This window comes from Haemaphysalis longicornis, unplaced genomic scaffold, assembly GCF_048455015.1.
Source record: "Haemaphysalis longicornis isolate Haplotype H1 unplaced genomic scaffold, Haemaphysalis longicornis Haplotype H1 scaffold_8, whole genome shotgun sequence".
NCBI lineage: Eukaryota > Metazoa > Arthropoda > Arachnida > Ixodida > Ixodidae > Haemaphysalis > Haemaphysalis longicornis.
Window position 1 is genome coordinate 70,943,468 of NW_027526445.1, and position 23,907 is coordinate 70,967,374.

Below are 23,907 nucleotides of genomic sequence, written 5' to 3' on the forward strand. Positions count from 1 at the left end.
ATGTATAGTTACTGCGCAGTACGCGTATTTATTCCTGTAAATATTTTAGTTACTGCTGTTCTTTTTTTTAATTTTGCAAATTTCGAGTAGGGATCTTTGACGTGCGCCGAAATCTCGACACACGAGTGCTTTCGCTTTTCGCCTCCATCACAAAAGCGGATACATACACTTCATTTCATTTCTATTTGCAGGTTTACCCGCTTTTATGGTAAACGCTGGGTGTTGATCATATTTGTACCAGCAACGGCAGGTACCCTCGCCCTCTTCCCAAATTTGCATAGAAAAGTTACCTTGGGATGCCCCCCCCCCCCCTCAAAAAAAAAAAAAAATCCTGGGTACGTGCCTGCAAGTTTCACAACAAGAATTGTGTGACAACTGGCCGCTAAGGTGGTTCTATCATTACGCAGGGTTTCCTTTACTCGGCATAATTAGTTAATGCACAGTGAAGTTAAAAGCGTCTACTTCCAATACACGGGCATCCACGGCCGGGAGCAATATATACGGTTACAGAAAACGGCGGCTCTTGTTTTATCGGAACTTTCGCAACAAATTTACATTATATGACAATTGGCTGCTAAGATGGCCCTGTAATTACAGTGAGTTTCATTTACTTGTCACATCAGTTCTTTCACAATACGCGAGTTCTTATACCTTCGTTCAAGAGTGGAATAGCCAATGACCTCTTTTTGGTTTATAATTTCGCCCTACTTAAAAGAGCCGCACCAAAAAACCTCTGACCACGCACACACACGCAAAAAAAAAAAAAAATCAAAGTACCTGATAATTCACTCATCAGGCCGCAACATTTTTTTTTTTTTACATTGTGGCCGAAATGCAAGTTTCTGCAGAGTCCCTCAATGCTATAGCTGCTCTGGTTTCAACCATCTACAGCAGCGGGAAAATAAGAGCAAGAGTTCGGGAGCGGAGAAAAAGGGCACGGCACGGGGGGTGAGGCAGGTTCCCCTTTCGCGCACGCCTGGCGACGCAGTTTGGACGGCGTCTTTGATCTACAGCGGTGTATGCGCCCTTCCAGGCACGACACCCCGCGAGTGGAGTCCGGCCGTGTCTGTCTGGAGATGCGCACGTTCCCCGTTTCCTTTGTGTGGACCCCCGCGGTCTGAAGTGTCACGAACACAGGGGCGTCAACGCGTGAAACGTGTCTTGTGCATATATCTCCGCCTCCATTCACGAGCCCTCCTGACTGACTCCCCTGTCTTTGTGCGTTCCCCTTTGCTTGTCGTCCCCTGTGAGGGTCAACCGTTTGCATCGTTGTTCCTTTTGGAGTTTTGGAGGCTGCGGCGCGCGCCGCTACACCCCCCCCCCCCCCCCCCCCCCTTTTCCTGCCTTCGGTTCCGCCAAGTCGAGCGGGCTTGTTTATAATTTAGCATAGTGGTTCTCCGCTGAGGGGCAACCTTCTCACCCTCCCCGCGCGCGCCTGCGCAGTCGGGTCCCTGTAGCGCTCTGGCGTAGCGTGAGCCTCCGGTAGCCGCTATGCTAAAACTCGGATAATTCACAACTGTTTTAGATAACGAAAACACATCAACAGGAGCATTGCGTAAGGGCGAGGACCGGAAGTCTGGGGAGTGCGGAAGAGCTCGCAGAATGCACGCGCGTAGGGCTTTGTGCCCCAGAGTCGACGGACGCGGGTTCAGTCCCGGCCGCGTCTGTCCGTTTTTCAGGAAAAACGAAATCGCCCGTATGCCGAGATTAGGTACCTGCACGCTAAAGAGGCCATGAATGCAAAGAAGTCAGTGTGTTCAATGTGTAAAGACTGCTGTGTCCCCATAACAATGGCACCAATTTTATCCGAAACTTTTGAAAATAATAAACATATTAAAGAAAACATTGAAGCACATATATAGCGACTCTCTAGCCACTTTCCGGCAACTTTTCTATGATTGGCGGACGCGGAACTAGCCATTGCTAAGGCACATATAGCTGGACGATTGTAGTGTGACCTCGAGTTATACGAGTTTGGGTTTGGGCTAGTTGGTAGCGGTAATCCATGACACCGTGTAGCACCAAAAAAAAAAAAAAAAAACGACAGAGGACACAGGGAGGCGACGGGCACAAGCGCTTGTGCCCGTCGCCTCCCTGTGTCCTCTGTCGTTTTTTTTTTTTTGCGCTACACGAAGTCTCCAGTTACACGTTTAATCGCATCACTTGAATGCTAACGCGCAGCTGGCACACCCATAAAAATGTTTTTATTGCAGTCCAATATGACAACACTCCGCCCATAATAAATGACGCTAAAATTGAAAGTTTCTCGACAGTTCTTGCATTCCTTTTTGGGGTTATAAAACGTCTTTCGTGGCTGGAATGAAGCTTACTGAGATATTGAGGCCTACCCAGTTCTTTCAAATTTGTTAAAGTTGCATTTTGTCTTCATGGCCCCTTTAAAGATACCCTTATTAAATAGCCCTACGCTACGGCGTGTGTTTTAGTATGAACTTTTGACGTGAGCTATTACGTGACAGGAAAACTGGACAACAGCAAGACAAATACGCAGACTAACCGGAGCTTTATGTGAAAAGCAGCTGTCACGTAAGTTTTTTTTAAAGCTCTTTACCTTTATTTTTTTTATAAAAAACGCCACTTCGATTTTTCCTTACTTATCTCCCCAGATGAATTAGCCTCGCAGTGTGCTTGGTTTATCATTAAAAGGTGCTCCATAATTTTCTCCCCGAAGCGCGTACAGCGCGAAAAATTTAAAGGAGTACTGACACGAAATTTGAAAGCTGAGATTACTATGCTTCCTTTTTGTCAGGAATATCTCCCAGCAAGTTTCAACAGTAAGCGTCCAGTATAACATAATTTTAAATCCATTTTAATCTTTGCCCGCACGAGAAAGTCCAGAGCGGGCCAGCATGATATCATCTGTTCCTTGCCCCAAACTGCCGACGTCGGGGCTCCCGTGACGTACCCGACGCGCTGGCTGCGGTTGGCGAGCTGCTACGCCGTGTCACGGTTTTGGTGCCCGGGCGATTGGGGATGGTGGAGACCTCGGCTACCTCGGCCCATGGAAGCCTCGGCCGGTCTGGGCACGCGCGTGAGCTCGCTCGCTCGCGCGTCCAGACCGCCAGCCGTGCGACAAGAATGGTGACGTCAGGTGCTACCTCCTGTCGATCATGGCGGCTGCCTTGGTGTTCGTTTTGTTGAAACTGAAATTGCCACGAATAAACGACACCGTAAATGTTTGTTTGCGCTGCGATCGACAGTCTAGTGCATGGTTTCTCAAAGTGTGTTCCGCAGGCCCATCCTTGGGGTTCCGCGAGCCACTGATAAATTTTCCCTCGTTCCGCATTCGCCAAGAAACTTAGATGACGAACTTAGATGACGAACATTACTCTTGCCCGAGTGTCAGTCAGCACATCTCAGTGCATAACACAACGGCACAAGCTGCGCAATACATCCCACCAGCAGCTTGTAGTCAGCCAGACTCCCAAAACGGGCGGCGTGGTTAAACTATTGCACTTGAATCTCGGCCTTGTATTACCGCCATGCGCATTTCTCCTGTTTGGAGATATGTGCCGCTAGCGTACGCATTCGCGTAAAGTCGACATTCAGGTGCATTATATTCAATAGCAAGCAAGCTTGCTTCCTTTTTCATTTATTGTACGTGAATGTAGCGTGAACGGAATGAAAAATGGCGGGAAAAGGGGGGGGGGGGGGGTTCCTTGGCACTTAACGGAGCTTAGCAGGGTTCCCTGGGACCAAAATGCCTGAGAAGTTACCCCTGGTCTAGTGTGTCATTCTATGATATGGGCTGGTAGGCACCCCTAGCAGCGAAAAAAACGTAAAACGAAATGAAACAGGAAGAACGAATTCCTCCAGATTTGCACAAATTTCACATTTCATATTTTTTTTACAAAAGGCCAATGATCACTCCAGATGTAAAACAAGAGAAAATGGCCGCATGCTGGCGCATTATAAACGCGTAGTGACCCACCAGCAAGCAGCCCATGGTTTCGCGTGATGGGCAGATAGAGACCGAAAGTTTCGCGTTTGCCTCGCCCAAATTTAAGCGGACTATTGTTTTTGAAAAACTGCAAACCAACAGTCATGTGGGACAGCGCCTATCAATCCGCGCCAGGGGCGTAGCGTGGGATGGGGGAGGTCCTTCGCCTCCGCCCATCCCCATCCCCCTGAGTTTAAGCTTGTGCGAATCTTGTTCCCAGCGGGTTATTTGTAGTTGCTTTAATGAGTCCTTTTTTAAAGCGTATGTCGTAATAAGGCGGAAGCGCGCTCTTATCCGCAGGGGGGGGGGGGGGGGGGGGGGGTCGCGAAGTTGCCGCAGTTATTTTTGTAGCGTGAGCTACACTGGCCGAGGTTGAGCAGTTTCGCGTGGCTCCTGGAGAGCCGTGCTGCGCATGTGCGAGGAGCAGTGACGTCACACGGTGCGCCGGAGCTGCCAACGCCGCGCCGGTCTGCGCATTGCAGAGGAGTGGCGTCATAGCCGCGGCAGACGCACTGGTGCTGGCGCGTATGCCCAGCTGTGCGCTCCGTTGCGCAGTAGCCAAGCCTGACTCTGCGCCGGAGCCGCTTGATAGCACCTCTCATTTTGTGTGCATGCGCGGAGGTATCAGTGGGGGGGGGGGGGGGGGGGGTTATAGCCATGGAAATTTGCTAAGGATAACCAGCTGAACCAATTAGCTCACACTATGTATATCCTGGCATAGCCGAGCTAAACCACTGCTGTTTTTTTTTTCTTGACGAAACTGTGAGCCCTGCCGGGGCGGGTGGGCGTTCACTCAACTGTGCCGTCTCGTTGAGCCTACCCTTTGGCTGTCCAGTTCCCCAAAGCTTTGGCCGGCTTGCTGGGCGGGGCGGATTTACCAGGTGGCATTGGCTGACTGCGGACTCCCCACTCAGGTTCTAAGCGCCTAAAGCCCGTTCTACCGTTCTACATGATGCGAATTTACCTGCGAATTCATTGCGGTGGCGCTTTTCGTGTGGCAAAACGATCATGGCCACAGCTGCAAAAATACGTCTTTGTCGCTGCGGTGTCACAGCTGTGACACCGCAGCTGCCACAGCTGTGAATCCACTGCGGTGTCGCACCTTGTAGAATGGGCTTCCTGTATAAATGTGCACTTTGTTGCCAGTGACACTTCTGTTGCCCTGATCAAAATATGATCGTCTCAATTTTTAACGCGAAGCATTTTAGAGTCCGCTACTGGTGTTTGACGGTGTCCAGTGCCTCATAACCAAGTGAGCGAACAGGACTCTGAAGACAGAAGGAAAATGGAGGAGGAAAGGACGGCGAAAGTGTGAGGGGGAGGAAAGTATGCCGAGTTGGCAACACGCTATGAGAAAACCGAGAGTACAAGGAGGCCACCAAATATGAGCCCACGTGTACAGAAAAGTGGAGGTTAAAAGTAAGGCGAAAATGTGAGGGGGAGGGCAGTATACCGAAGCCGCGCTACAGAAGCCCATCACACGCTGCCCGTACAGTCTTTGTCAAAATTTTCTAGGCCAAATTTAAGCTTTCCAGACCACAAAGCATGCAAGGAATAATAATGAAAAAAAAAAAGACAGCAGAACGGAAGCACCCCTCACGGATGGTGGAAACTGCAAATTTCAGTGGCCCATGCTAAACGACAACCAGCCCGGGCATGTTCGAGATGCGCCCACACGTCATGGCACGCTAGCTCCAACCCAGCATATATCAGTAAATGTTGCCAGCATTCTCCAAAGCCGCACGCTCGCTTGCCCTAGATGAGCCTGATGCGAACTGTACATGCTAAATATACATATATACAGTGGCATAGCCAGAAATATAGTTTGGAGGGTTTTATATGCCAATGAAAATAAAAAAGTATAGAGACTGCCCCAGATGCTCAAACAATATATATCATTTTACTGCATGCTTACATTTCGGCAGGTGTTCTGACACCGAAACAACCCCCCTGGCTACGCCCATGCATATATATCTGCATGTTTTTGTGTGAAACAGAGGTTGGAAAGCTTTTAATTTACAGAAAATTTCGTCTTGTAATTTATACAGGCCTGAATTACTGCCCCCTCCCCCCCCCAACTTTGGCCCACTGCAGACGTACACAAATCCACACAGTCCCTGTACTGTAGTACACTTCCCAACGCAACATGCTGCATGCAAGAAAAATAAAGACACGATGCAGGAATGTAGATGATGTGCGTTTTTATTAGTTATGTACAAGGAAAAAAAAAAGCGCAGAGAAAACAATGCTTTCACTTGAGGCAAGTAGAAATAAATACAGCATTGGCGCAGCTGGCATTCCAAACCTTGCAAGCGCTGGAAAAAAAACAGCAGCACAGCGAATTTCAAGCTGATGATACACTTCCCCGAAGAACATCTTTCCACAAATGAAAATACCATGAAAAACTCGACATGGTGTAGTATCGTGTGTTCAAGTCGCACTCTGAGCTCCTCCTAAGATATGTTAGGACGTTTCGTACGGGCGCCTCTGTAATTGTATATATATTACAAGCAGTACACCAGATACTCGTATGCGCTATAAGTCAATAATCTATTCGTAGAAAACCAAACAACACAGTCACACGACAATGGTGAGCCCAGTCCCTTACTGTATGCACAAGACTTGCTTTACACAAACACTCTGCTGACTGACAACCCTTTGAAATTCACCAACGTGGTGCCTTAAGTTGTCACAGTTATCTGATCAGTATAGAATATCCAGGCATCCATACAAAAACAAGCGTAACGGTGACTGTACTTTCGAACATGCACTAAATAGATTTCTCGGGGGAAACCTTTCGATCAGGTTTTTATATACTACAGTGCCATCAACTGCCCTGTCCCAAATCAGCTCAGAAGCAAGTTCAACACAGAACACCCATGCTCATCTGCAATTGTACAAGCATGCTCAACACCGTCCAGCATAGACAAAGCACCGTGTCTCCCAAGGCGATATCCTGTTGAGTCTAAAACCATGCGATAACCCTGTCACGTGCACTTTGTGCGGCAAGTTTGACTCAAGATCCAGTGAGCATCAATTAAATCAGAAACCTACACTATCAACCATGTTGCTACTTTGCTATATTTCCGGCCCAATGGCTCAGAACACGGCCAGTGCAACTGCCATCATCATCATCACAAGTTTATACAAAGGGGCACGTGTTGTTCCCCACGGACTGCGCAATCTAAAAAAAAAGACACACTGCGGTGAAGGAAATGCACTTTGAGCTATGCCCTACAGAAAGTGGATCCTCTAGTAATTCACATCTGAGAAATGTACACAACGACCTTGCCTTCTCTTTTGTTTTTGCAAGTAGTACTTGAAGAAGGGCAAGAAAAAGAAAAACAAAAGGAGAGCTACCGTCAGTCTAGGATAGATGAAATTGCACGGTTGTGCAGTACTAGTTGCGACAACCATGAATCTGTTCGCCTACCCTTGCAAGTGCTGTACAGTTATTGGTGCAGCTTATCGCATCCAGTGACAGGTACTTGCTGACATTGCAAACTACTACACACTCCTTATTGAGCGACAGTTGCGTGCAACAATGCTCGACGCACTGCCACCCCGTTTTCACAGAGGATTCGCCGAGAATCTCGTTGGGCACTTACTACAGCGATGTGTGCGACCTAACTACGATTCATCATTCAGTTTTAAGAAAGAAAAAAAAAGAAAAAAAACCCCGCTGGAATACCACTCTTGCCAGCACACTACTACTACTACTCTCTCAGATTGTTCTGGGCACTTCATATGTAACCTGCTCGCAAGACGAAACACACATGCATTACGGCCTACACGCAGTGCAGGAATATGAACTCTAAAAGCCAACTCTGAAAAAATCACCGGTATTCAGTGTGGGTGGAAGAAACGTACTTACAACAGCTCTGAGATAACGTACCCTAACTTCATGCAAGTCGTGCGTGCATGCACACAGACACTCAGTGCACACTTTTTCGTTACAATGCACACACAGGCACACTCATGGAATACACAGATTGGACTGCACACACAGTTGAATAAAGCCTCGAGGTCCTTAAGACTGTTGCACCACCTCAGACCAACAGGTAGCTCCACCGGAAGAGAAATCAGTAGAGGTGATAAGCTGCACCCTTGCGGCACTCCACACTTGATAACGATGCAGAGATGTCACAAAACAACATCCACGCAACCGCACCTGATTACAACACTTAACTGAGAGACTTCAGCCTTTCACTATGGTAAAAAGTTGCTTCCGAAGTTGACGGAAATGTGCAGAACATGCGAAACCTCCTGTCCTTTCAAGCTGTGGATGGATAAACACTCTCACACGGAATGCCTGCCCAAATGACGTTTGAAATGGTGATCGCGCCCAAGCACTCGAAAAACACAGGGCGACGCGTCGCTGCATCCAACAGCCACAATGTGGATGGATTATTGGCAAAAGCACCCGTGTAGATAAGCGGGATGATAACATGCAGCGTAAAATGCCTGCAGAGTATTGCTTCCGTTTCTGGGCCCTTTTGATTGCAGTCATGGAGAGACGGAAATACTAGTAGCTGCGGACGTGCAAGTTCTCACCCCGCGAGAAAACAGGTGGGGTTCAAGCCGAACGAGAAAACGAGAAAAAAAAACTGCACTATTTTGAAAGCCTGAAACGTGACACACGACAGCGATCTTGCACAACTTGGCAGTGTACGGCTACCTTTCCTGCCTCAAAAAACAACCAACCATTAGCATGCACACGAGAAATATTTCAAGTGGCGCCCTCTATCTTTTGTGCGCTGCAGTTCAGACTGCACTGTTTTATCCAAAGAATGAATGTAAAGTCGCTGCAACACTGCTTGCAGAACCTTCATGTCACATTGCAAGCATGGTACTACATCGACTTAACAAATGTAGGACTAAAAGGGTAAGATAAAATAACCAAAGCTCTGTTCAGTCCACCAAACTAAACGCAAGTGGGAAACTTTACAATCTGCAAGACACATCGAGCTTTCAGACGTACACATAGCAGCACTTGCCTCCCAAGGATGGTTGTGTTTTAGCTATAAAGAGAAACTGTCACGAATTTCAGGCCTAAACTCGAGAACATGTTTCAAATGAATCTGAATGCAACAGGCATGCTTTCTCACTCGGTATTTTACAAAGGTCACGCGTGAAACAGAATGCCTAAAAAGGTTTTGCTAAGCAGTGATGCGTGATGCGGTGTGAGGCACTGATTACAGCTGTGCGTCGTATTACAACACTAATCCAGAAAGCCCTAGACGCTAGAGAACTGAGTGAAGACGCAATGACTGCGCACTATGTGTAAGGCTATGAAGCACAGATATGAACAGTCGCAATAAAGCAGGTGCTCATACAGACCAGCCTTTAGACGTGATGGACCTCATCAAACTCGACAGTACTGCTATCAAAACATTTTAACATTTCAGAATTTCAACTTAATGCTACCGCACACTCATTCTCACAGTTTCATCCAGAAAACTTGTTATATTAAAGAATCACACCCTTCATATATATATATCTTAAATTATCTGAATCCATACTGTTCCTCTAAAGCTTGCTGCAGCTATGAAACATGTTATTGCGGATGCTTGACACGTGCATTAAGGATCCTGCCATGCAATGCCACCTAAGATGCTGTGTTCTACAAAAGCAGTCCGATGTACGTGATACACTCCAGCAGCCATGCATATGCGCAGAATTTATGCTGCAATGATCTGAAATAGAAACGAAGTGTTACGTGCACTTTTTTTTTTACGTATATTACATGCGCAATTGGATACAATGAGGACGCTATGCGGGTGACCGGAGCACGGTCTGAACTTATTTCTTTTGCTTGCGTTTTGTATTATGTATTGCACACACCATACATGTTGTGTTGAAAATGTGTGCCCATCACATGCAAAACATTAGGTAGGCACGCTTGCGATGAAAATGGACTGCACTAAAATGGGCGACATGGATGGCTTTCATGTGCGATTACAGTGTTCGAACACACGGTTCACAATGTCGTCAGAATGGCAGGCTATGCGTAGTTTCTCTGTTTGTTTGTTTCGAGTCACCTCACAACAAACGTGCCTAAGGCCGCGCCCAGCAACGGTGATTGCCTTTCATGAAGTCAGACTCTGTGAAGTACAACGGCATTCACATACCCAGAAAGTAACAATTGCACGCACAAGGAACTTGAAAGATCTGAGTGTAGCCAAGCCCGAAAGTTGCCACAAACTGAATTTGGAGACTGAAACCAGCCATTCTAATTGGAGGCAACAGAGCTGCTATCACGGCACGATGGTCACTGTCGTTTGTGAACTTCCTAAGCACCATTTACTTTCTCACAACTGCAGAGAATAAAAGGCATTACACTCCTTTGGTGATGGATCTCTCCCAACAACCTTTGAGGCACAGCCTAGCTTCTTTTTCTCCTAGGGAACTCACAAAGCAGCACTTGAACCACTGAACAGAAAAACTCGTTTTTTTTCACGGCCTAGGGGAGTTAGTGCTAAAATTGGCAAAAGTTACAAACTAAAAATGTGCAAGCTAAAAGAACGTTTTTGTAGAGTGGAAGAAGCATGTTTTGTTTTCTGGCACCCACCTAGGATAATTAATAAAAGGCAAGCTTCATTGGCGTGCTTAAGGTGACACTGGAAATTTGACGCCTGTGCTCACAGAGTGTTCGATAAGCGCGTGTTTCTCATTCTTGCTTTACAAAGACACAGAATAACGCACTCCAAGCTGGGTGGTCTTTTCCCAAAACAAAAGGTTGAATCTCGGTGAACTGTCTGAATGGACGACTTCTCAATTTGTGCGCCTGGCACAATAACTCTCAAGGTGAAAGATTATGATGCTCAAACTTGAGCAGCGCTGAGCAAAACGAAACATAGCATGATTGAAAATGACCCCGTCTTAGGATCTCGGGATGAACCTGACTGAAAGCTTCCAGTGGGTCGGGCAAGAATTAGCTGTGAATGGCAGAACAGCGTTTTTCTTTTTACGAGACATGCTGGGGAAGTGTGCTTGTGTGGTAAGCTAGGCAGAGCTTTTTGTCATGCTAAAATTCTGCTTGACATCTCTTTCATTTGACCCTCACAAGAGCGAAGTAACGATAATCGTAGCTGCATACCTGCCAGCAGAATCAGAGGCTGTTTAGGGAAACCAGAGCACTAAGATTTGTCAAGCTGTTCCCCAGATTGACGCATAGCTGTCACCAGGCCCCACATTTCTCAAGGAACCTCCCCACAAATGCAGACTACAGAATGAAAGGTTATGGCTTCCAACCACAATGTGTACACCTCTACAGCACGCCACAGTCCCCGACACGACAGCTCAGGACACACATGAGCAGTCGCAATTTCGACAGCGCCATCAGCGCCAGGTGATGTGAATAGAAGCGGTGACGGCGCTTTTGCTTCCACTCGTTCCTGACAGGTCCTCCTGGACGGCCTTGTGCACTGGGGAAGGGGAACATGCTGTCCCGATGGAGAAGTCACGACCGCGTGACCGTCTCAGACGACGGCCCACTGTAGCACGGCGCAGTCGCGCCCACCCAGGGAGATGAGTCGGTTGTCGTCCGGCAGGAAGTCGACCGCCGTCACGTGACTGCTGTGGCCGCCGTACATGTGGCTCAGGCACTGCGCCAGTGTCAAGAAATTCAGTCTCATCAGTGAAAGGGAGCGAGGCAGCTTTCCATTGTAGTCTCTTTCTTTTCTTTTGACAGTAAGAGACTAGGGAACATGCAGGGTAATCGCACAAAGACAAAAGCACACGCAGGCTGAATGCCCAACACTTAAGTAATCTCTCATGAGATTCTTCTGTGGCAGCACGAGGCAATGAAAACGCTGAGCCACAGAAACACACATATATTTGGAACACTAGTCAGGAGCTGATGGGCCAGCGGCAGCTATGCCTGCCCGAACGCTCAGAGTTCCTGGGAGCCGTTGGCTGCACGCGCCACGGGGCTCGCGCAGCGACCCTCAGAGTGGTTCTTCGTCGTCTTTGGCAGTGCTGCTACAGCTGAAGACGACGAAGAACCACTCTGAGGCTCGCTGCTACAATATATAAGAGCCCTGTGCCTCCATGACGAATTCCAGAGGTGTGCGAACGTTTGAAAATTCGTGAATAGTGCCTGCCGTTTGATTCATAGCGCAGTTTTTCATTCAACATACAGAATTTTTTTAAAATACTTGAGATACAGGGATAGACGTTGACACTGTGGCACAACATGAACCATTTTTTCAGCTTAACTCTTTCGCTACCGCGCCTATCAAAATCGATCAATTTGATCGATACTTTTGGGAGCGCCTTTTCATAGCGTTCCAGGCGTTTCTCGAACAAGTAAAGCTGTTTGGAGTTAGATCAGGAAATGGCCTTTCAAAATTAGTTTTGTTTTCATTTTTGCAACGGAAGCGTGATTTTTGACACGCTTTTGAATCACCTGGGTGTGGAAAAGGGGCGTGGTCATCGCGCGTCACTGCTACCAACGAAGAATGCGTGCAACTCGTAATTACTCTGCACCAGCGCTTGCTTTTTGCTATCAGGGCGTGAATGGGGAACTAGCAAACGATTTTCAATCGTCAGGTTCACGCTCTGACAGTAATAATCCCAGAAATCGGCTGAAAATGTCAAGCAGTGCCTGGTTGCAAAGCTACTTTATGATTTTAGGCAGTTTTATTGCCTTTGTGCACGTGGTTCTAAGTTCTGTGGTAGTTCTACTTACCCCAGGACCATTCGCAAACACTTTACAACAGTTTTGGTTTCGTTTCTGCATCGCAAAATTCATATTTAGCGCTACTACGCAGTTACCCAACTTCAAGGCTACCTGCCATGGCGCCTGGAGCGTCCGCGACTGATCCTCGAGCAAAGAACGCCGCTCCTGATTTCCCCCACCCTAAACCGATTTCTGCGATAAGAACTTCAGATGCAAGTCAAAAGGTCACACCCAGTCGCCAGATATCTGTTCCGCCGAGGGCAGTGCTTCAAACCGGCCTTACACTGCCAGCTGTTCGCCTTCCAGTTTCATTTCCATGTAAGGGTATATCCGGGTGTCTAATGTTGCTGCTTAGTTGAACTGTCTATTCAGACGGAGTCTCCGATAAGTTTTTGTACTGTTTCATTTGAAAAATGTTAGGTGGCGCTGCATTAGAGGACGCTCGTTGTGCTGATCTTTTTCATCGCGCAATTGCTACTCGGCCAAAAATCGCAGGGCACGATTCTAGCTCATCATACCTCATTTTTGCGAGCAAGGCTACAATTGCGAGTAAGAAGATGATAATAAAGCTCAGCTTTATGTTTTGAGGGATAAATGACCGTGAACGACAACAAGCATCAGCCACGGCGTTCCGTTTTCAACTTCATGCATGTTTTTTTCCGCATTGCGGCTCGTCCCAAATATTGTGCTCGCTGTAAATGCAGTCAGCCATTGACAAGATGTTTTTATGTTATGTGGGGGCAAATGGGTGCCTCTGATAATGACAAACCGCCAGATTTATTCCAGGAAACCACCCGAAATTGCACATTTTGAATTGGGGGTTGGGCTTCACCGCATGACACGAGCACCATGCATGCTGACATTTTTTTTTTATATCTGACAAACTGTTGTGCGCAAGTCGACATTTTTTCTAGGGCGTGTTTTTGAAATGTTTTCCTACAAAATGTATATTCTAATTTTTTTCTACTACCGGTGGTTTGATATACACAACTCCTTTTTTATCACTTTTTTCGACAGCTTGACAAAAATTTTGATTTTGATATTTTTTTTACAACTATGATATATAAAAACCTTTTAAAAACTGGTGTTATTGGAAAGGCCGTTAGATAATCTGCATTTTGTGTTCCTGCAATTAGTGCCTAACCAATTTTTTGGCAGGAAAAAAAAAAGTTTTCTTGGACCCCTAAAATTGGTAAATTTTCTGGCGGCAGCGAAAGAGTTAATTGCATGCACAAGTCCTTCTGTTAATTTTTCCACATGACACCACAGCCAGTCAGGAAAGCCCAACCCGTAGAACCCATGCTTGGTACGTTACAGGGCTGTGCGAACATTTCGAACTACAGAATATTGAAGTGAAATATCCCGCTTGGCTCCAAAATTTGAATGGCACTATCTGAACTCCAAACCTTTCTGAAGTGCTCCAAAGGTTGAAACCGCAAACAGACAAATATTTTTTTGCCGGCATGTACTGACAGAGCAAAAACTCGATGGTATGGTATGTCATCATCCTGTCACCTTTTGCCTTCCACCTTGTTGCATACATTTTGCATGTTAATTAAAAAAAAACATATTTTTGACTTCCCTGTCAAATTCAGGCACTCATCATTACATATAATGGTTTCAATGGCTACCGGTTTTTCTTGAAAACAGAAAACCCCACCATTTTTGTGATAGCTTTCACTGGTACATCCAGTTCGAGCAGGCTGCCAATAATTTGTCACTAGAGGGGGATCTTCAAAAAAGGCTACTGACCATGCTGTCAAATTATTTTTTTTTAAGAATACCCCAGCTAACCTGAGTGAGGTTTTTCCTCTAAGTGGCATATGTTGTATTCTTACAATAGAGGCTATCTAGCCTGAAACTCAGTTTTCCACAACCCCTTTAGTTACTCACACACAATTACAGCACTATGGGTATGACACAGCAAGCAGCTACAGCTGGTGGCACAGCCGTGCAGTAGCAGAGCCAATGGTCTTGAAAGTTATTTGCCAAGGTGTCTCTCAGCAGAACACAAAATTTTACTTCTACGCCCAGGCGAATGCAACAAAAAAGTATAAACTGTAGTGCTTAGGTGTAGGCGCATGCAAAAGAGAAGACACCAGGAGTTTCAACATTGCAAAGTAACAAAAAGGCTAGAAGTTACAAAGGCCACCTGTGTTCAGCCAACAACATTGTATGCAAGAAATGGCATGGTATTCATGTTTTTCTTATCTTTTTCCACAAGGTAGCAGACAGGAAGGCAGATTGCATCAATGTGAGACTTTCCGAAGGCGCTTCTTTGAAAGCTACCTACTTTTGTATCTCTTTCTTAAACTGCAACATGTGTTGTGCCGCTATACCCTGAGCCCTGTACCTTCTTGCCATCTACACACGGTAGGCGGAGTTAGAGTACACCGTACCAAAAAGAGTGGCCAAGGAAGGACGCGTCCCGCTCACCTTGGGCTCGGAGGCGGGATAGGCGAAGAGGCGGACCTTGCCGAAGTCATCCCCTGTGGCCAGCAGCCGGCACGAGTGGGAGCGTGCGCACGTGTTGATGTCCGTGCCGTCCGCATTCTCCGGCCAGATGCCTGCCACAAGAGGAGGAAGGGTGTGGGTGGGTCATTAAAGGGACTCTGCAACACTTTTGACAAACACTTTCACTTTTTCCCTCACACCTGGGAGCACAGCAAAAGCTGTAGTTATCGCCAGCACAGCGTAATTTGCTGGTCGCAAGCTTTTTTTGCTTTGCTACTTTGCTTTTGTGGCAAATTTTTTTAAAGTGGCTATTGAGTTCGTTTATTACTGACATTGAAATAAAGGCAGCCAATAGCTGCTACACTGCTGTAATGGCGTAATTCGAGTGCTTGAAGAATGGCAAGACCAGGAAACAGAGAAAATTTTCTTGAACAAGTTTCAAAGCTATCTGATGTTGTCTCAGGTACTTTAATTGCGACCCCCTAATCTAAGTACTGGATGTGTTTCTTGACGATGTTCTGAAAGCACTTAGGATTTATAAAAAGTTGAAGAAAGTGTTGCAGGGTTCCTTTAAGGGGTCAGAGCTCTGAGGCCATACGGCAGCAAGCATACAGAGAGTGGAGTTGGGAAGCTCAGAGCGAGTGGTGTGCTGGGAGCGTTCAGCATTATCAACCAAGTGGGAATCTCTCACTTCAAGCTTTGCCACTCGAGGCAATCAGTTTTCAGGCTGCACGTTGGCACCCAGAGTTTGTGCTCCCAGGACACACACATTAGTCCAATTGGCATTGACCTTTTTATGCAACAAGCTCCTAGCAAGTTATGCAAGGGTGAATGCTAAAAATTTGCCACAGTGCACCTCCATTTACGTCTTGATCCGAAACAAATACCATGATGACAGTACTCATGCTACTCCTCACCTTGGACAGGAAATGCCTCGGCTCTAACAAAAACATGGTCTCTAAAATCTATCTTTGCTCATGAAACATTGAGCCAGAAAGTTTAGACCTTCTTGCAGCTCTGAAGATTTGTCACTGGCACAAGAGACAATTTCCAGCTTAACACCATGCTTTGACTGCCAGCACTTTCATTTTTTGAATGTGGCCATGTTGGAGGGACATGAGGGTTGCCTACAAAAAGGGTTTATTTCTTCTGCAATTGCACTCGGTCAAAAGACTGGCTGTCTTGCCCACTTGGCTGCTTACACAACCAATTCATGCAGAGACAGTATGCGTCCCTCAAAGCAGCTTTTCTTTCTTGTTGGTCTCACCGAAGACGCTGAAGCCGATGGTGCAGGTCTGCGTGTGCCACTTGAGGTCCCGCGTGATGGACATGTTGGTCACCTGCCGGCACACCAGGGCGTTCCCTGCACACACATGAAGAGAGGGACGGGGGAAGGATGAGAGGAGGGAGGGCAGACGGTTGCGATCGCAAATAAAAGGAGGACATCTCACTAGGCAAGTTGGTACACTGAGCAAAACCAGAATTACGCTAAGAATACAAGCACAATGAACACGGCAGCTTAGCATCTTGAGAGCCCACCTGGCATCTGTCTCACTGCCCTTCTGTATTGGTCTTCTTTAGCTATACAAGTCCAATACTTCACCAACACCGCAAGGTGTGGTGGGTAAACCCAGCCCATGTCAGCCCTGCTTCCCCTCCCCTCCCACCCGCATCCATATCCAGTGGCCACTCACAGTAGAGGAGCTCGTAGTCGCCGGAACAGGAGCGGAAGTAGGTGCTGTCCACAGCCCAGTCCAGGTGGATCACAAAGCTCGAGTGGCCCTGGCGTGAAAGAGAGGGGGAGCACGGAAGGGGGTAGTCATTAACGTGGTTCCCCCACTTGGCCAACAAAATTAAGGAGCAAACTGCTCTGGTTGCAGCGAGCACAATGTGCCGACAGAACTCGTGTCAACACCTCAACACGGCAGGGCAAGTCGTTTCAATGGGAATGCGTGAAGAGGAAGACCATGCAATTAGTGCGACGTGCGAAACACAAGAGCAGCCATGCACAGCTGAGATTGCAAATAAATCTTTCCATGCTAAAGTTTGGTGAGAGAAATCACCGCAATCTTTTCTTTTTTTCCTCGACTGTTAGAAGATAAAATATTTTAAATTTCACAATGTGGGTGATATACTTGAGTATGGGGGGAAATACTCAACTTGCATTTTTTTAAACTTCCCAAGCTGGCATTCCTTTGGTTTTGGCTTTGGTACAGACAAGTACGCATTTCTAAAACAACTTTTATCACCAGACAACAGGATACCGCAAGTACAACTGTTTCTTCACTATGAGGAGGTCTGATTTTGTTTTCTTTTTTTGCTAGACAAACACTTATGTTACTGCAAGAACCCCTACTGCCCGTCACCATGTTTAGGGCCGATGCGCGATGCCCCCTTGGTGCCCCACGCAAATATCATTGCAGGAGTCTAACTTCTGCAACAGCACCATGTCTTCTGGAAGCAAAAGGGGCTCCCACTGAGTGTTGCTCTTACTTCAAGAGTATGGGCAAACATATGCCAATGCACAGATTTTTGTTGCCCACGCTGGAAATAAACTTTTGCGAAACTTTTGCTCCTCAATACAGCCGGCAGAAACCTTATCGAATCTGATGTCGGCTTGATAACCTCCATTCGAACATAGGGACAGAGTTTTTGCAGTTTAAGATGTTCAATTACTATTCCACAAGACAAAAAAGAAAGCTGCGTGCCCTGTGCAAATTTTGATCTCTCACCGTGGATGACCGACAACCATCCCCCGCTACTTTCTTCCCATTCAACGGGAGCAATAAACTAAACGTTTTTTCTCCTCCTCAAGGTGGTAGCAAATAGAAAGGACTTGCAGGTACTCTGAGATTCATGGGAACACATGGAACCTGGCAAGGGCCACCACTGTTTTCAGCCTCTAAACATGGGCAAGAAATATCAGTGCACTGGCATATGTTAGCCCGTACTCTTTAACTAATAGCGACACAGAGTGAGAGCCAGCTGTAAAGTTGGGTACGCAAGCAGCTACAAGAAAAGTAGCGGTAAGGTTGTACTGACCAAACATTGCACCATTTACCATGATCGTTCTTTTCTGCTTCATATTTTTCCAAGGGGGCACTAGAAGACTGCAAATTACGGACTTTGCAGTTTTCCAAAGCATTGAGCAGAACTTGTCCTATCCCGAAATGGCTCTCACTGCCTGCCTCACAAACCTGTAGTCACAGGGTGCCTATTTAGCACAGCGCACATGACGAGAAGGGAGAAGCAAGGAAAGAGAACTTGACGAAAAGAAAAAAGATGGTGAAAAAAATTAAAATAGTCCCACTCAACGTGAAAAATGTCAAGAGCAAAGCAGTGATTTGCTAAGGGGCTGTGGTGCTTTCTCTTGAGTAGTTTGAGTATCAGCATGGCGTTGATACCGAAAGTAGCCAAGAGAGGGTGCCACAGGCCCTGAAAGCACCTATAAGGAGACACTGGATTCAGTTTACGTTAATTTGGGGTAATTAATGTGTTAATTCGTGATTCTTCCGATGCTGTTGTGATTTGCAACCCAGCCAATGGCAGTGTCCGTTGGCAACGGCAGTGCGCAAAGATCACTCGCAACATGTTGTGTACGAGCAACGTGTGCCTGTGTGGCCCAATGGGATTGACATTGGCTTCGTAACGTGAGGGACCCAGGTTCAATTCCAACCAGGGGAAGCGGTGATCTTTTCAAAGCCACTGTTTGGGTGCGTGACGCTGTGTGATGCGTTACTGTAATGATGGCTAGATACCATAATCCTGGATGAGCTACAAGCCGGGACCTTAAAGTGCTCTGCACTCAAAAGGAGGCCAGAAAGATGGCAACGATGGTGCAGTGGCGGCAGCCAGAGAAGGTTTAAATGCAGAGGCATACCCATAGGGTGGTGGGGGGCCGTCGCGTTGCCTCCTGGTCCCGTGGAGGAGGAGCAGGGGGAGGAGGCTTCTAGGCTCCCGCAATGCCCACAACAGGGGCAGTTACGCGATCGCGCAATTTCAGTGGAGGGAGGGAAAGCAGGAGGCGAGGGTGAGAGGAGGAAAAACCCGAAGGAAAGGGAAGAGCAGGAGAAGAGAAGAAGAGACAGCGGCTGGTGAGTGCACAGAACAAGCAGCATAGCACAACACGCGGCTGTCTTCCAGATAGGCAAGAGTGCACTTGGAACAGCAGGAAACAGTGCAGAGAGAGAAAGAGAGAGAGAGAGAGAGAGAGAGGCACTTTCAAACAAGGACTCAGCGCAAGTGTTACCAGCTGCCACGCAGTGTGCTGAGTTCGCTCTGCTCCAGCCAAAGTCGCTAAGGTTCTTGAGGGTACCATAGCAGGGAACAATATGTCGCAAAAACCTTCAACAAGGATCTCAAATGCAGCGAATATGACACCTTGAACAAAGGTCCCCAATGTGCAACAAATCTTCTGGTGTTGAACGGCATTCTAAATGTAAGTTACAGATGAAACCTTGAATGAGGTTTCTATAAATGTGAAACGTCAACGAACAAGACCTACAATACTTGTCGATACATTTTTCTTGTGGCATTCCCTTAATCCCACACACTAATACTTCTCACTCTTCAAGCTGAAAGTTGCACTCGAGCCTGAGCAAGGCTGCGTTCATTTATTCCAGCGCTATTCAGTGGTTGCCAAGCTGTTACTTGCTGCACGCCTCTGTATTTCTTTGGAGACACAAGAATTTTTGTATTTCATTTGTGGCAGCATTACCCACTAATGAGAGGTCTCTCAGATGCAACTCTCGGCACTTTCCCCCACTTTGTGATTTTGCAAGTTTAGGAGTATCCCCAAGTAGCAGCCATTTGAGTTGCCACAAAATGCAACTACCACGATCTTGAAGGGCCTTGAAAGAGGTGCCTCAGCAAGAAAGCCATAGCAGCGCATGCAGCAGCCAAAGTGTCAAAGCACCGCACACACACAGTCACAGCAGACATGAAATGACCGCCCTGACTCAGTACCTCAGTATTTCATGTAGTGGAACTACTGCGCTTCAACTGCGGTCGTTATTACAAGGTTCTAAAAGAAGCTGAAAACATTTTTTCTAAAACCATCAAGTGTACAGCCACTGTCCGCAGCCAATATCACGAGAGGTTTGATCAGTCTAAGCTCAACGCCACGTATTTGTACTTGCAGAAGACCTCATTAAATTGTGATTTTCACTGAGTTGAGATCATTATTCTGGTGAAGTAAAAATGAAAATTTATGAACGCATTATATTACCATGAAAATTGATAAATTTAGGTTCATAATATTGTTACCCGTCAGTGTCGTGAATGACGACGACGAGGGACGTTTTTGTGCTCGGGAAGAAAGACAAGGATCACGTCAGATTCTGGCCTGCTTTGCTATCTACAGTAAATACTGGGAATAGTGTGAATGCATTGTGTTCCCTCTTCTATCCTCGTATCAATATCAAGAGTTGTCTGTACTCCCCCTTTTTTAGCAAAATGGGGAAAGACGCCAATTCCCCACCCCTCAAAAAAATAAAAGAAGACAGCAGAAGCTCAAACGCTTTCAAAAGAGCTCTCACAGTGCACCCCAGTTTAGGCTCAAGCTTGCTTAGTGAAATACTGGAACTGTCAGCCACCAAGTTGGCAAACGTTTGCAGTCAAAAAAAGAAAAAAGAAAGTACCGTATTTTCCGGTCTATAAGTCGCACCTTTGGATAAGTCACACCCTCCTCAAAATGACAGTTTTTCCGAAAAAAACGTATATAAGTCGCACCGGTATATAAGACGCACTTGTTCATTAGGTAAACTCATAGTGAATCAGATTGTTAGAAAGAGCGGCGAAAGTATACATGGTTGCGGCGGCCGCCGCCCATAGACACGGGCATATAACATCCAAAGTCTAGACAGAACTAACTTCTCAAAAATGGTTTATTGATACACATAGATGGCATATAGGGACGGCGTTTAGGCAAAACCATCGAATTCTTTTTCCTCAGACTCGCTAACAAATAATTCAATATCTTCAGTGGGAGTTCCACCGGGGCATCACTGTCGTCCTCCGACTCTCTGATGTCTTCTTCGCCAACATCGTTACCACTCCTGGACCGCTTTACTCCGGCCTTTATCAACCCGGCTACAACTGTTTTTGTAGAAATGGAGTCCCAAGAGTCGGAGACCCATTTGGCCACCTCTCCAAACGTCGCGCGTCTCTTGCGTGCTGTCGTAAATCAGCGCAATAAAGGTGTCATGGCGGACGGAAGTTTTTATTTTGTTTTTGCAACCCAGTTTGATCTTATTCTGAATTTATTCTGAACTGTAGTTACTGCGCATGGCCTAAAGTGGCGCGTGGTTGTCGCAGGCCATTATCATTGTTTTTGACTAGAAAAAGCTGCAAATTCTTTGGTGCAACGTTCCCGAAGCGACATATGGGCTATGAGAAATGCCGTACCGGTAGGCTTAGGATTGATTTACACCATAGAGCTGTGTCTCAATGTGCGCTGGCCACGCGCGGCCGCCGCGAACCAGATTTATTCCATACATAAGTTGCACCGGTGGATAAGACGCACCAACGAAAATTTCAGAAAAATACCGCGACTTATACACCGGAAAATACGGTAACACATCTGGGTTTTGGGTTGCATATGAGTAGAAAAAAAAAGTGCATCAGCCATTTGTCCAAACACTGGTGTAGCACATTTCCACTGTTTTAATCTGCTGCAAAAAAACAAGGCTCATAAAACATTTTTTTAATGGCCCTTAGAAGCGGAATGATGACGCACTACACAGCCAACTGCTTTGACAATGTTGAGAGGTGCAGAGAAACGTCCCCCCCGACTCACCGAGCAGCGGCTGATGCGGTTGTACTTGCGTCCTTCTTCGCTGACCTGGTACACGTAGATGAAGCTGTCTCGTGAGCCCAGGGCCAGAAGCTGGCCATCTGCAACAGTGCACCAGGGCTTGTAAGAAAAGCATGGAAAACAGTTGCCCACACTTGTTGCATAACGCTGCTTGTCGCCAAAAGTATTCCCTCACAATCTCTGTGGAACAAGAAATTCAAGGTTACCCTATTTATCCTTTCAACCCCCTCCAGTAAAAAAAAATTTACTCAGGATCGCTGCAACAATGATCTACAACAGTTTTGGATACCACAAATACTGGGGAAACATACCAAGGAAGTTGCAGCAAGTATCACGAAATGAAATGCAAATTACTGCTTCACTCTCTGCCGCTGTAAACATACAGCTGCAAGCTTGCACGCAAGACCGTAATGACCTACCCAGTCTCACTTTTGGACAGCAGTTGCGTCTGCCAACCCTGGTGTTAAAATGCAGCATAAAACGAGAGCTCAGTGCTAAGTCCAAACTGAAACTGCCGAGATGTTCGGATAGCACCATAGGTGCTCCTAAAACCTGCACAATTTGCAGTAGCGAGAAAACAGGAATGTGATGTAATGCGCTTTTGGGACCAGCTGGAAAGCACAACTTCCAAAACACATTTTTGTTCGTCAGCAAATGAATATACCTCCTTCTATTATCAGGACTGGAGGACAATGAACTTATCTGGTGTTCAAAAACACTCAAAGAGACTTTATTAACAAACACAGCCCGGGAACAGCCCTTAGTACATGATTTTGCACGTTTTGATACCACTGTCAAAACCTATCAAAGCAGCATCACTGGGGTTGACAAAAGCCACTTCCCTCTGCCCACTTTTCTAAACATGCCCAGCCTCTTGCAAGAGCCAACGTCATTTGGGCAATTCAATCAGATGTTAAGGCTCTTCAACTATCAGTGTCGGGCTCACCGCGGACTCCCCGAGAATCAGTGAGGCATTCGTTTTTCCCACGTATCCCTATGGATTTGGGGAATCCTCAAACTACCCGCGGACTATCCACGGTGAGACCGAGATTGTAAATCAAAGAGCCCCACGGTATCAGTTAACTACCACATTACAAGTTATCTCAATGTCAAGCCAATCTCCCGGAAGTCCCCCTGCCTGCCTCCCCGCCCCCATGAGCATCCTCACTTGGCGAGAAGGCCACGGCGTCGATGGGCTCGGTGCCGTCGGTGTGCATGGAGTAGAGCTGCCGCGTGGAGGAGTCCACCACGCTCCACCGGCCCGTCCGTGTCGTCAGCACCAGCACGCTGCCATCGGGGGAGAAGCAGGCCGCCTGCGCTTGCTCCTGCACAACCGGGGGGAAGGGGCCGGGAAAACATGTACAGGGCGAGTTCCCTCATCCAAGCTATTGGCAGTGACACGAGGAACATCGTACATTACTAGGCTGATCCGTAACTTCCTACCACTCCAAAGGACTGCCACCGGCGTATACTCAGTAGCTGGAGCTGACACAAGCAGTAAACATGAAGCAAATAAAGATTGGTGATTTTTTTATAAAATCCAATCAGAAGGGATTTCGGCATCATTGTACGTGAGAATGAAGTTTTTGCCAACCCTTCTTTTACGATGTCCACTCTGCGATGGTGAGTACCAGCTTTGTGTGAGAGCATGTTTTAAGCCTGCCCCAGATGTACCGACGGTTGATTATGACGATGAAAATTTCCAGCTTCTTTCATAAGTGGGCTGCAATTTAGAAGAGAGCGGGCTAATGTTGGTAGACTGTTTGCTCACCACAAAGCAAGGCTGAGCAAGCCAAGCAACCAATGACAGACAAGCCATGCCACTCCAGCTTTTCTTTTGGCTAAGGGAATAAGTTCCCTACTCAGTAAACTTACTAATGCTACGCTCATGCAATCACTTCATTGCCATATGTGCGGCTCCTTTATCGTTCTACTGGGTATTTTGCATGTCACGCTTCCTTTTCAGATGCCGTCCTTTCCTTCCTTCAATATAGTAGT

The 23,907-nt window shown here is 46.8% G+C and overlaps 1 protein-coding gene across 8 annotated transcripts in view; it reads right to left on the reverse strand.

Annotated features, from left to right (window-relative positions):
• Nucleotides 1–6,149: 6,149 nt before the first annotated feature.
• Nucleotides 6,150–23,907, reverse strand: part of LOC144149517 (echinoderm microtubule-associated protein-like 2) — a 170,782-nt gene continuing 153,024 nt past the window's right edge. For all 8 annotated transcript variants that reach the window (XM_077681128.1, XM_077681122.1, XM_077681127.1 and 5 more), the window contains 6 exons: nt 23,078–23,234; nt 21,892–21,989; nt 16,790–16,877; nt 16,363–16,458; nt 15,078–15,208; nt 6,150–11,565 (listed from right to left, as the gene is read on the reverse strand). In XM_077681128.1, coding sequence (XP_077537254.1) covers nt 11,440–11,565; nt 15,078–15,208; nt 16,363–16,458; nt 16,790–16,877; nt 21,892–21,989; nt 23,078–23,234 — 696 coding nt within the window. In that variant the 3' untranslated portion in view covers nt 6,150–11,439. The remainder of the gene's footprint in view (nt 11,566–15,077; nt 15,209–16,362; nt 16,459–16,789; nt 16,878–21,891; nt 21,990–23,077; nt 23,235–23,907) is intronic.